The sequence below is a fragment of the Arvicanthis niloticus genome, chromosome 28, assembly GCF_011762505.2.
Source record: "Arvicanthis niloticus isolate mArvNil1 chromosome 28, mArvNil1.pat.X, whole genome shotgun sequence".
In the NCBI taxonomy this organism is placed as follows: Eukaryota; Metazoa; Chordata; class Mammalia; order Rodentia; family Muridae; genus Arvicanthis; species Arvicanthis niloticus.
The window spans coordinates 15,784,201-15,797,656 of NC_133436.1; the positions used below are offsets into that span (position 1 = coordinate 15,784,201).

The 13,456-nt window shown below is 44.1% G+C and overlaps 1 protein-coding gene across 1 annotated transcript in view; it reads right to left on the reverse strand.

The window, feature by feature from the left end:
* Mthfd1l (methylenetetrahydrofolate dehydrogenase (NADP+ dependent) 1 like) overlaps positions 1–13,456 on the reverse strand; it is a 179,726-nt gene that overhangs the window by 87,283 nt on the left and 78,987 nt on the right. The window contains exon 20 of the mRNA XM_076926782.1: positions 6,204–6,315. Within this exon, the coding sequence (XP_076782897.1) occupies positions 6,204–6,315 (112 nt within the window). The remainder of the gene's footprint in view (positions 1–6,203; positions 6,316–13,456) is intronic.

Sequence of the window (13,456 nt, forward strand, 5' to 3'; positions counted from 1 at the left end):
ATTCATTGGTAGGATCTGCCTCCCAGTACTATTGCAAGGAATTGGACCGTCAACAATTCAAGTTACAGCAGCAAAAAGTCACACAGGTTTTGATCACATCTCACGTCTCTGCCTTCTTCCGGAGTGCTGGGAATGGACTCTAAGACTCCCAGCCATGTTAGACTCTGCCACGGAATCTTATCTCCAGGCTATCTCTATCTGTTTTATAACAAACAACACTTGAACCTAAAGCACATGTGAACAACACATTAAGATTTGATGAAGCTAGAGCTCTGTGTGTGTGTGTGTGTGTGTGTGTGTGTGTGTGTGTGTGTGTGTGTGTGTGTGTGTCCCAGCAGGCAGATCTCTGAATTCAAGGCTAGTCTGATCTATAAACAAGTTCAAGGACAGCCAGAACTACATAGAGAAGTCCAGTCCCGAAAAACAAAACCCAACCCCAATACAAACTAACAAAGACTTAGTGAAGTTGACTGTTTAGAACTCGGGGATCAGTTAGCTTAATCTGAATATTTACCCAAGTAGCAGATAACCAAAGTATTCCAATCTTATTTATGCATTTTCCATGTATACATACATGTATACATACATTATACATTTTACATGTATGAGTGTTTGCCTGAAACATGCCACATGTTTGGTGCCCACTGATACCAGAAGAGGGCATCAGATCCTTGAAACTGGAGTTACAGACAGTTGTGAACTGCCATGTGGGTACTGGGATTTGAACCCATGCATGTCCTCTGTGTGTGCAGCAGTTGTCTTTAACTATGAAGCCATCTGTCTAGTCTGTATTATTCCTTTGTTGGTATGAAAGTATGTGTGGAAGGGAGAGGCCAGCAGAGAGAGGCCAGAGAACGGGAGTTGGCAAGGAGCTCCGGGACTCAGACACCCAGGGACGCCATGAACCAACACTCCCACAGCAAGGCTTTACTAAGCACATGGTCTAAAAATCCATTTCCTGGACTCAGCGGCTGCTTGGGTTTGCACATCCCCTCCAGCCAGATTGCTAATAATCCACTTCTTACCCCTGACATGATTATGTATAGGATTACTCAAGACCCAAGAATGAACTTCATAACAGAACGAGGCCCCTGACCAAGAGCAGAGTTTTCTATGTCAACAGGGTGAGCTCTGGGAACCTTAGCTCAGAGGCTGGACACTACTTCAACTCAGATCTCAGATTCTTTTTTTTTTTTTTTTTAAAGGGTGGATGAAATTATAGGAATGTTTAGTTTGGTCTGGCTTTCTTCTACCTAAATGATGGAGTATTTAACATTTCATTGCAATAAAACAGATGGCGAAAATAAGCCGGTAGCTGAGTGCAACTATTCAGTGGATTCCTCTGAAACTCAAGAGGCAAGATTTACAAGCATCCTAAAGGACAAGGGATGAAGTCAAAAGAAAGATGCCTAAAGTTAGCAGTACCCGAGGTCACCTCGACTCAGCAATTTATTGAGGAAGACATTTCAAGGTAGGAGAGTGCTGTGTCAGAATATTATTTTTCCTCCCTACACTCCCATTGGATTTGAATAGACACTATAAGGCAGGAGAGGGTGAAGCCTGACTCAAGCTCTGGTGTTCAGAGCTGATGGGGATTCAATGACGTCACCGGGGTGGGTGCCTTGTGATAGAATACTGGTGGGCATTTGAGAAGAGGGATGAGGAGTTGCCTGTGACCCAGAACTGAGGAAGCAGGGCGAAGAGAGTCTCTGTTACCCTACTTTACACAGTGAGTTCTAGGCCAAATAAAGCTACTAAGGGAGACCCTGTCTCAAATGGCTCTCTCCTGAGATGGAGAAATGGATCCTCGGGTAAGAGCTCTGGTGTGCTGCTCTGGTAGAAGACCTGAGTTGGTTCCAAGCACCAATAGCATGTCTGCTCACAGGTACCTGTTGCTCATGGGATCTGATGCCCTCTTCTGGACTCCTAAGCCATCTCTACTTACATGTGCCCCCCCCCCCAAACAAGAGACAAAATAAACAAAGAGAGAGGAGAGAGAAAGAGAGAGCGCACAGAACACATGAGTGCATGTGCAGCCCCCCCCAAAGCCATCCATGGATGTAATTCATCCCCCATTCATGCATGCACATACACACACCACATCCATGTACACACACACACACACACACACACACACACTCCATGCATGTACATATAGAAACCCACATACTCCACACCCATCCATACACACATATAGCCACACATCTCACACTCATGCACGTACATACACATACACACTCCATGCCTATGCACGCACATACAGACTCATGCACGCACACACACATACCCCACACCCATGCATATGCACGTACACACAACCATACTCTCTTTCTGTCTCTTATGTGACCTTTGTTGCCTTATAACTCTGCCAGCCAGAAAAGCATCAGAAGATGTAGGTCCTCAGCCAACCCACACTAAAAACAAAAGTCAAATTTGACTTCTTTTAAGACATAGTTTGTGGCATTGTAGTGATTGGGGGAAGGGGGAGCAGGTGATACAAACACAATCAATTACTGCACATATTAAGATGTACTGGCATGGTATCATATCACAATTATATTGATTTATTCATTGATTTAGGCAGAGGATGGTTGAGTCATTGAGACAACTGTGGGCTGGCCTTCTAAGACTACAGGCATATGCCATGACATCTGGTCGATTTTAACAGTAATTAAGTAAAGACAGGGGAAGTAGACCTTCAAACTCTATCCATGTATTCCTCTGGCTGTGACTATTTTAGCTATAAGGGCCCTTGGCTATGAGCATGTACAATTCCAGGTCCACATTTTCAAGGAGAGGTGGGTCTTTACCTGAAAATTGGAGTCAATGACAATTAAATGAGTGGGGAGGGGGAAGGAGTGAAAATAAGAAAGAAAAAAAAAATCTAAGGTTTGCCAACAATTTTGAGATTCTTAAAAATACTTTAAATGAGATAATGATAACTAAAAACAAAGAATGACAATGTTATTTTACTTTTTCTTTTTGTAAAAATAACCCTCGACTTGTGTTTGATGTCCAAGAGAAGTCTACCTTTCAGTGGTACACGGGAGGTGGAGTGGACTCCCATGGGGACCGCTGGCTCACCGAAAGGGTCCATTACAGTGGCCGCAACGCTTTCTCTAAAATTCTCATGAAGCACTCTGCTCTCATCTGACAAATGCAGCTAATTAAATAAACACCGCCCTGTTGTAAGGCTAAATGGACCGTTGATTCCATTATCTTGGAATAATTATTCTGGGTAGACAAAAGGATTCCTTGTCTGGATGTCAGGGCAGAACTGAAAGTGATATTGAATAGCAGTAAACAAAGAAGATTCTATCCAGGAGATGGCCCTGCCTCTCTCCAGGTTCCTTGTTAATCAACATAGTACCCGGCTCCCCCAGTGCACCCCACTCTCTGCTGAGACTCTACCGGTTTGTCTCCTATACCACATCCTGATTTACTAGAGGGTAAACCGTGTCTACAAGCTAGAAGCAGATGCCTTCTACGAAGACAAGAGTTCTAGACATCAGTGGTGCAGTCACCGACTAGACTCTCTTGCTGTGCAGCTATGGCGACAGACTCTAAGTCACTGGTCCTCAATCTTCAAATGCTTTGACCCTTTTAATACAGCTTCTCATGCTGTAGTGACCATCAACCATAAAGTTATTCCCGTTGCTACTTTGCAACCGTACTATTGCTACCGTTATGAACTGAATGTAAATATCTGATATTCAACCTCTGTGAAAGGATAGTTTGACCCCCCCCCCAAAGGGGTCATGGCCCACAGGCTGAGAACCACCACTCTAAGTGATGTGTACTATATAAATAATTAAAACGAAAATTGTTAGCACTCCAAAATAAACTCAATTTAGAACAGGACTTTAACTTTTCTTAGCCACGTGTCGGTAATGGGGAAGAGAGGCATTGAGGACTGGCTGAGGATGAGTGGGTGCCAGGCCAGAACTCCACAGGCACAACGTCATACAACATGTTTTAAAATCCATTTGGAAAGCCCTCTTAAGGGCCTTATTGTGGCTGGTGAGGTGGCTGAGTGGGTAAAGGTGCTTGCTGAGCCAACCTAGCAACTTGAGTTTGAAACTCTAGGACCCTCACTAAAGTGGTGAGAGAGAACTAATCCCATAAGCTCGTCCTTTGATCTTCCCCTGTCTCTTTCTCAGGAGCGCGTGCGTGTGCACGTACACACACACACACACACACACACACACACACACACACACACACAGCCTTACTTTACAGACAAGGAATGAATTTGGGGCACAGCCAGCCAACGTGACTTTAAGAGAGTTCCGACTTTCCCATGGGAGACTCTTACCATGGGAATCCCCCCTCAGAGTACAAGGGATCAGAGGAATAAGCAGTAGTATGGGGGACATTTGCATAGTTCCCTCTGTTTTACAAATCAATTTTTCCTTAGATATCATTGAGTTTTATAGCAAAGGGGAAACTGAGTCCTAGGAAAGCTCTTGCTTCACTGCTACTAACAGAAGGCTCCCATTGCACAGCTTGGAAGCCTGGATCAGTACCACCTCTCAGTATCTCGGCCCTCACCTGATCCACCCACAGTGTCTAAATAAGGAAGTCTTCAAAGAACACTCCCAGAGTCGAATGTCTTGTCCAGGCCACAGGAGGATTAATGTGCTTTACAGATACCACCAACATGTATCTCTAAAGATATTTTGTCATGATGATGCATACTCTGCAAATACCTGCTTGATAATAGGCAGGGAGCTCTGTCAGCATAAAACAGAGTGCTTTATCCTGGAAGCCTTTTTATCCACAGTCTATACACCAGAAGCTTTTCACTTAAGTGCCCATCTCCTCAGTATCTGCCTTTCCCCAGCCTCCTCAGCCATTAGCTCTACAGACTGCTTGCTGCCACTCATGCTCAGCTAAGCAAATCCACTCAGACAGCGTGCCTCGCCACTCCTGTGGACTCGATGCCTAACCAGCAAAGTACGTGATTGATGCGTTACACAGGTCTTTGAAGGGTGGAAGTGCATAAATCCTCTTTTGATCCTGTCTTTGTGTCTACGAGGGATTCTTAAATCAGTCTTGATAACCCCAGATGAACTCTAGGATGTCACCACATGAAAGTGTAGATCTAGGTTCTTCTGCCCAGCAGATTTTTTTTTTAACCAAAAAAAAAAAAAAAAAAAAAAAAAAAAAAAAAAGTATCTTGATTTTTGATACAAGGCTGATCATAAGTATGCAGGAAGTAACTGTTATACTTGATTATGGGCATTTACATGATAATGGGGACTGTCTGTCTGCAGAGGAAAATCTGATAAAACCATTTAGCATCAGATGAAGTGCTCTTCCACAGTTCCTTGCTCCGTTTTTTTTTCATTTCTTCAGAGCTTTACCATTATGGCCTAAGATTATGGCTATTAACCGTGGGGCAAACGCTATAGCAGGTGCCCTCTCCTGACAGCACCAGACAGTATGACTCTACCAAATACAATCTGAGTAGATTGGCTGGAAACTTTCCTTCTATCGGGTCATGAAAACACACCAGGATTCCAGGAAGAAAAAAAAATCATTTTCATGTTAGTCTTATGATGGCTGCTAATAGCTCAGTCAGTGAGCATAACCTCCTGTGTATATACCACTGATAGGAGATGATTCCACAAGGCCTGGTGTTAGACCTGTTCTGCTAACCACTGGGTTCCCGGTTCTGAGCTTTGAATGTGGCAGGTTCTGAATATACATCCATGGGATGACTAATTAAAATACTTTCATTAGCACCATTTTGCAGATAAGAAAACTGAGACTCAGTATACTTAAAAACATGTCCAAGATCATTCAGTTGATGGGTATTAGAGCTTTTTAAAGGCCTATGTGCTTGACTGCACTCAACAATATAATTGTGACACCGGGCGGTGGTGGTGCACGCCTTTAATCCCAGCACTTGGGAGGCAGAGACAGGTGGATTTCTGAGTTCGAGGCCAGCCTGGTCTACAGAGTGAGTTCTAGGACAGCCAGAGCTACACAGAGAAACCCTGTCTCGAAAAACCAAAAAAAAAAAAACCAAAACAATATAATTGTGCTGTTATAAACCAAGAGTTCTCCAGAACCGAGACTGTCTACAAAGAAAAGTGTAAAGGACGAGATTTCATGTCAACACTCGATCCCAGCCACTATCTTTTCAATTTCATCAATATTTTATAATCAATACTTAAAAAAAAAAAAAAAACACTTACCCACAAACCCTTCTTCGCCGACCAATTTCAGTGCAATTTTATCAGCTAACACTGATGAGTTGCCATGAGCGATATTGGCAAAGGGACCAGCATGCACAAACACAGGTGTTCCCTGCAGAAGAACAAGAATAAATTAGAGCCCCAAAGGAAACAGAAGAATGGAGACCAAACTTAACTTGGGCACACAAGGTGCCACAGAGTGCTGGGTGTGTAAGCTTACCAGGTATCACTCTGCATCTCTATGGTAGAGTCAAAGCACACCAAGAAATCTAAAAGCACTGTGAGCCATTTAGGATGGAGCATGTCTATAATTCCAACACTTGGGGGTAGAGGTATAAGGATTAGTAGTTTGAAGTCACATGAAGCTACAGAAGGGTTAGAAACCAGCCTGGGGTACAGGGGCTCAACCTAAAGATAAAAGCAGGACTCGGGAGAAGGCTTAGTCAGTTCGTGACAAGAAACCACAAGGACCTGAGTTTGTATCCTCGGGTCTCCCGTAAAAGCATGGTATGGTAATGCCTGTCTGTAACTTTAGCACCTGAGAAGTGAGGGAGAAGGAGGAGGCCAAGAAAGGTGGATGCAGGGAAGTTGTAGGCCAGCTGCTCCAGCCAATCGGTGAGCCAGTGAGCCATGGGTTCAGTGGGAGACTGCCCAAAAATCAAAGTGTTAATGGACAGAGGAAGATACCCAATGACAAACTGAGGCCTCTGTGTACACATACACAAACACGAATACATATGTGCACACACAGAAAGACAAGACAGAACAAAAACCTTTAAATCAAACCCAAACAAAAGACACCCTGATTGACTCAAACACCAAGTATGTCTCAAGTCTCTGTAGACAGAATTAGCCTACAGGTAATGCTGGGCAAGAGAAAAATCTCTAAGAATGCAATTACCTCTGAATACAATTTTGAGAAGCTACAGTTCGTTGCCTGTTTATCATAACGTAAGCTTTGTACCTTATTTCCTTTACATTATATATTTAAAAAAATAATTTAGGGGCTGGTGACATGGCTCAGCAGTTAAGAGCACTGACTGCTCTTCCAGAGGTCCTGAGTTCAATTCCCAGCAACCACATGGTGGCTCATAACCATCTGTAATGGGATCTGATGCCCTTTTCTGGTGTGTATGAAGGCAGCCACAGTGTACTCATATACAAAAAAATAAACAATTAATTTAAAAAATAATTGAATCAAACCCTTAAGTAATATCTTCAATGTTCTTCCCACCACCACCACCAATGAACAACTAGTCATATTAATAAAAAACTTCCTGCATTCAGGAGGCAGAGGCAGGCAGATCTCTGTGAATACAAGGCCAGTCTGGTCCACACAGGACTGCATAGTGAGAAGAGGGGAGGGGGAGGGAGGCAGAAAGGGAGGGGTGGAGGAATAGTGGACTGGAGAGAAGAGGAGGAGGAAGAGAAGGAAGGAGAGAAAAATTCCACAATCCTGGCATTTGGGTAGTTAAAACAGGAAAGTTTAAGGAGTTCTATGTCAGTATAGATTTATATGAGATTTTTGTCTCAAACAAACCTACAAAGAACCGAGTATAAAAAAAAAAACATAACTCATGAATTATGAAAACCAGGCAGGCCAATTACATATAAAGGACAAGCATAGGCTAATTTTGTTTGTTTTCAACTTCTAGGCTAAAGTTGCTTTCTCGTTAAAAAAAAAAAATTCTGATTAAATCTTTTTAAAATGGTCTATTTTACATGTTAGAAATCTGGCAATTTGTTAAGATAACAAAGAAAAAGAAAAAAAAAGAGACCCACTATGGGTGAATGAACAAATGGTAGAACAGCTTGCTATGGTTGTGTAGGCAGGGTGTTATATAGCCTGGGGTGGCCTCAAACTCGCTCTATAACCAAGGATGTTTTTGAACTCTTGATATTCCGGTTCTATTTATTAAACACTGGGATCACAGCCAAGTGCCCACCACACACAACTAAAGTTTACTATTAAATTTTTTTTTTTAAAGAAAGCATGCAAAATAATGGGTTTCTTCATGACATTTTAATACATGTATACTGTACTTTGTTTATGAGCAGGTCTTACTAATTACTACGCTACTTAGGGTTTTTATTACTATGATAAAAAAAAAAACCATGACCAAAAGCAACCTGGAGAGGAAAAGGCTTATTTTAGCTTACAACTCTTAGGTCATACTCTGTCACTGAGGAAAGTCAGGGCAGGAACTTGGAAGCAGAAACTGATGCAGAGGTCGTGAGGGGTGCTGCCTACTGGCTGGCTCTTCGGGCCTTCTCAGCTTGCTTACCCCTAGCCTGAAAAGGGTACTTACTGCCCACAGTGAGCTGCCCACATCAACCACTGGCTTGTCCACAGGCCAATCTGGTGGGGGTACAGTTCTCACTTTCAAAATCACTCTAGCTGTGTCAAGTTGACATAAAACCAATCAGCATGGTTACAAATAAAACAAAACCAATATTAGGAGCTAATTAAAAATTCTAGGCTTTCAAAAGTCTTTAACCCTGTCAATGCAATCATTTTTAGAGTGTTTTTCTTTTTCCTTTATTGATAACAATAGACTTTAGGTCTATCTGAAAATAATTTTCTCATGAAAACATTCCGGCTTTATTCCCAGCCCAGCCAGGTTATTGGAGGTCTGCTTGGATGAAGGCTCGGCTCCACCTGTGAAAACACAGCCTGCCCCTTTGCTGCCACAGTGAGAGCAGAGTGCGATGCAGGGCAGGGGGCGGGGCAGCTGAGGAGCATGGGAAGTTCCCATGATCTTCCATGGGTTATGAGCTGAATATGATTCAAAGATGAGAAAGCTGAACCACAGCAGGAAGACAGCTTCTCAAAGCCACCGTGTGAGTTCGCAGCTGAGTGCTTCTCCCAAGTCCTCCAGAGAGAGAGAGAGAGAGAGAGAGAGAGAGAGAGAGAGAGAGAGAGAGAAAGCCGACATGCATGCTTGTCCACATGCACGCACGGACCAGTATCTGCACCCTACCTCCCTAACCATCTATTAACGAGTCTCTTCTCTCTATACAAACCTTTCAAATGCTCTGAGAAAAACATCTTACAAAGACCCTGAAGCCTCCATCGTCTTCCAACCCTGCTGGCTGGGGCATGCTGCTGCCCCTGGAGATATGTAAAGAGGACAAAGTCACAGACTCTGTCCCTGGATGGCAGCTGGCTGGTCTCCTCCAGACTGTAACCGTCATTGGTGCCATCTGTCAGGGAAGTATGGGGCCTGCTCTCCAGGAGACACAGGTGACAGGTTGTGGCTGAACAAACATAGGGCTTCAGGATTCTGAAATAATCCCGTCAGGTTGCTGTTTAATCTAAAGCAAATATTCCATTTCACAGAGCTTTCCTTATCTGCTAGGCTACACCACTCATCTGTCAGCAAAAACGTTTTGTGGTTTAAGTCTTTATTTCACTTTCTAAACTCTGTGTGTGTGTGTGTGTGTGTGTGTGTGTGTGTGTGTGTGAGAGAGAGAGAGAGAGAGAGAGAGAGAGAGAGAGAGAGAGAGAGAGAGAGAGAGAGAGAGAGAGAGAGACTACAGGTGCACGCAGGACTCAGTCTGTATGTAGAGGTCAGAGAACAACCTCGTTAGCTGATCCAGGATCCTCCCTTCTCTGCCTTCCACACAGGACTGCTGGGGTTATAGGTGTGTATGACTACACTTAGCTCTTTAAGTGGGCGGTGAGGATTCGAACTCAGGCCTCTATGCTTGCAGGGCCAGTGTTCTTATTCGCTGAGCCATCTCCCCAGCCTTTACATTTTAATTGGCAATTACGTAACTTAGGATAAATTGTTATGCTGGAGTTTGGATCCTGACTATCTTCCAAAGTTCTCTGCGATAGTCTTGGCACCAAGGGAAGGTGGTAAAAAGTCTTAAGAAATGGGCCCTCATGGGAGGATTTTGGTCCTTGGGGATGGGGCATCTCCACGAAGAGGACTACTGGACCCTGGTCTTATACTATCTTCATATGCTGGCTATGAGGAGAGCAGCTTATTCTGATATATTTTCCGACCAGATTCTCTGATAGATTCTCGGTACTGTGCTATCTGACTCAACGCCAAAACCAACAGGGCAACAGATGCAGACCGAAAATGCCAATAGGGTAAGCCAAAAGAAACCTTTCCTCCTTATATGTTGTCTACCTCATGCAGTTGTTACAGTAACAAATGCTGACAGGTTATATTAGGGCCGCTGGCACACTCTGCCCCACACCCTGTTAGCATTCTGTGTAAGTTCCGTACCACAGTTACCTGGCAACAGCCAGGTATGCCTGACTCACTATAAAAGGGGTTTGTTTGCCTGCTCCACTCTCTCTTGCTCTTGCCTTCCTGCTCTTGCCCTGTCCTCTCGCCCCTGCCCCTCTCTCCACGTGCTCATGGCTGGCTTCTACTTCTCTACTCCTCTTCCCCTCTCTCTGCCTTTCTCTGTCTCTACTACTCTCTTAACTCCCTTCCCTATGCCCTGAATAAACTCTATTCTATACTATACCGTCCTGTGGCTGTTCCCTCAGGGGAAGGGATGCCTCAGCATGGGCCAGCCGAGGCACCCCCTTCCCCCACACCACACCACACCACACATCAGCAAACATATATCCCCCTTTCTCTTTATCTTTTTATAAACACATCACACCCCCTCCTGTTTCTTGTTTCTGAGAACCATTAACACTGTTGACAGATGTGGAAACCCATCTAACTGGAACAGGACCATTTGATCAACTTCTCTTCAGCCTGGTGATCACAACCCTACTGGCTACATTCGAGTCTCCTTGCCCTTTAGAATTCTCTGTAAATGGAGCTTTAGTTGGAAATCGTGGAACAAATAACGTGAGGGCAAAAGCTGACTTCTTCCTGACACGGGAAACCCAAGGCCTAGGGAGGCAAGGGATATTCTCCAAAGCCAAGGAGAAGATCAATAACCTAATTAAGATTGCAGTCCTGGTTTTGAAACTCCCAGTTTGGAGTCCTAGTAGATTAATGATGAAAATGGTGCTATCAGACATTCAAACCAAGACACACATTTAATGGTGGATGTAGCTATAAAACAAAGCACTTCGAGATAAACACATTTTCTAAAAAAACCCCGATCTCTATGTATAAGTGTATTTATCTTGATTTTTGTTTCATACGCAGAGTGCTTGGGGAATGTAGCATAGGAACTCTCTTGGCTTCTCCAGATGAATAGTCTCCATAATGGCCTTTCCAGAAAGTTCCTAAGTTTATTCAATTACTTGGTTGGTTACCAGAGCATCAACAGGGTGTTACACTTCAGTACTGTCTGACACTGTAGCCCCTGGCCATGTGCGGCTGCAAGGTACTTAAAATGTAGCTAGTACCCCTTTCCCCAAAACCTAAATAAATGCGACAGTGGAAATGTGGCTAAGCAACTGAAAGACGTTTTAATATTATTAAACTTTAATTTAGAATAATGCACGTAGCTTGCAGCCACAGCGGCACCAGACAATGTGCGCTAGCATTTGGTGACTTCATCAACGCTGTGTGTGGCTTGTCCACGGGAATATGTTGAGCTCTTAGGATTACTTTCCTGTGTTAAGTCATCAGTAGGTTCTCAGTCTGGCTCTAGATGAGGCTTGCTGGGAACATCCAGGCCTTATACCCTCATTTCCCAGACTCCTGCTCCTCTTAGTCTATGGCGGAACCTGGTATCAATCAGTATCCCAGAATCTACCAAAGTTTTCTGAGGAACAGCTAGGACCGAAAGCTGCTGGCATCATGGCCATCTGTAGTGAGGCAGGGAGTACCCAATACTCTGCTGTGACACTAGACATAGGTGTGTCCAAAACAAGACACTGCCCACATGAGATGGTTCAGGTTGTCCGTGGATGCAGGCTCCTGTGTCACTGATTCCAGAAGCCCATCCCAAATGTGTATCTCAGAATCAATGAACAGATGGATTTCACACATGCAAACATCTTAATCAAATTCTATGCTTTGCTCTTAAAATACATTATCTGTTCAAGTAATCTTAAAACAGTCAATACCATAAATGAAAATTAGACACAATGTGAAAGTACTAAGCGTTGCTTAGGACAAACCCATTTATTAAATGAAATTAGACCCGTAGAGTGGAAGATATCTTAAAGGTTCAAGTAATGTCTATTTGCTTAATTACTAGTTATTTTGCTAGGCCAAGGCAAGCACTGTACCATTGAGCTACCTCTGTGAACTATGATTCTTTTGAGACAGGCTCTCATTACAGAATTCAGGCTGACTTGGGAATTCTTTATGCAGTATGTCCTGACCTCGATTTTCTAACCCTCCTGCCTCTGTCTCTCAAGTACAGGGATCACAGGGGCATACTACCATATCCCCATACCCAGGGATTACTAAGACTGAAAATAAAATACTATAGCACATCTGTGTGCTCAGGAGAGAGTCAGAGAGAGGGGAAGAGAGACAGAGAGAGAGAGAGAGAGAGTTCAGGCTATGGTTAGGGGAGGGTAGAGGGTGGTATAGAAGGGTTGGGATGGGGGTAGGCCTGGTACTTTCAGGATTCTGTTCCATGTTCAACTGGGGCTACAGTCATCTGTTAAATAGGAGCCTGGGCCTTGTCCCCAAGCCCAGGGATGCCTTCCAGTCATCGTCAGTGCCAGCTTAGGTTTCACAGGCCTGCACACTGGCTGGTAGCTTTTACTTCATCCTAGGCCAGTGGTTCTCAACCTGTGGATCCCAACGCTTTAAGGTTGTTGAACAATGCTTTTTCAGGGATCGATTGCAATTATAAAGCAGCAATGGCAGTTATTTTATGGTTGGAGTCTCCCCCATGTGAGGAACTATATTAGAAAGGGTGAGAGCCACAGGCCTGGGCCCTCTGGGCTTGGTCTCCTTGCCTGGAGCAGTATTTTCCACTGCTCTCTCGGCTTTCTCACACCTTTCCACAGGTGAACACACAGACAGATGGATGCTCTGTGCCCACGCTTCCTCTGAGTTTTCTTTTTTCAGCCATTGTACCAAGGAGAAGGCAGTGGACGTATTTGTCTGCTTTCTGCCTCCGCAACCAGTGTACGACTTTTAGGAGTGCAGGGACCTCTGAGCCCATGTTCCAAAAGGTATCCTCAGCACACGTCCAGGCTATGTGGAAGTCAATATGAGAAGCATCATTAGTACCTTGTCGGCTTAGCTGTGACTGACACCACTTTACATGGGGGAAAGCCGAGGTGAGGCAGTAAATAGCTCAGCACAGGACACAAAGGCAAGCACCAGAGTGTCCACTCAAACTCGACCTTCTATCAGCCA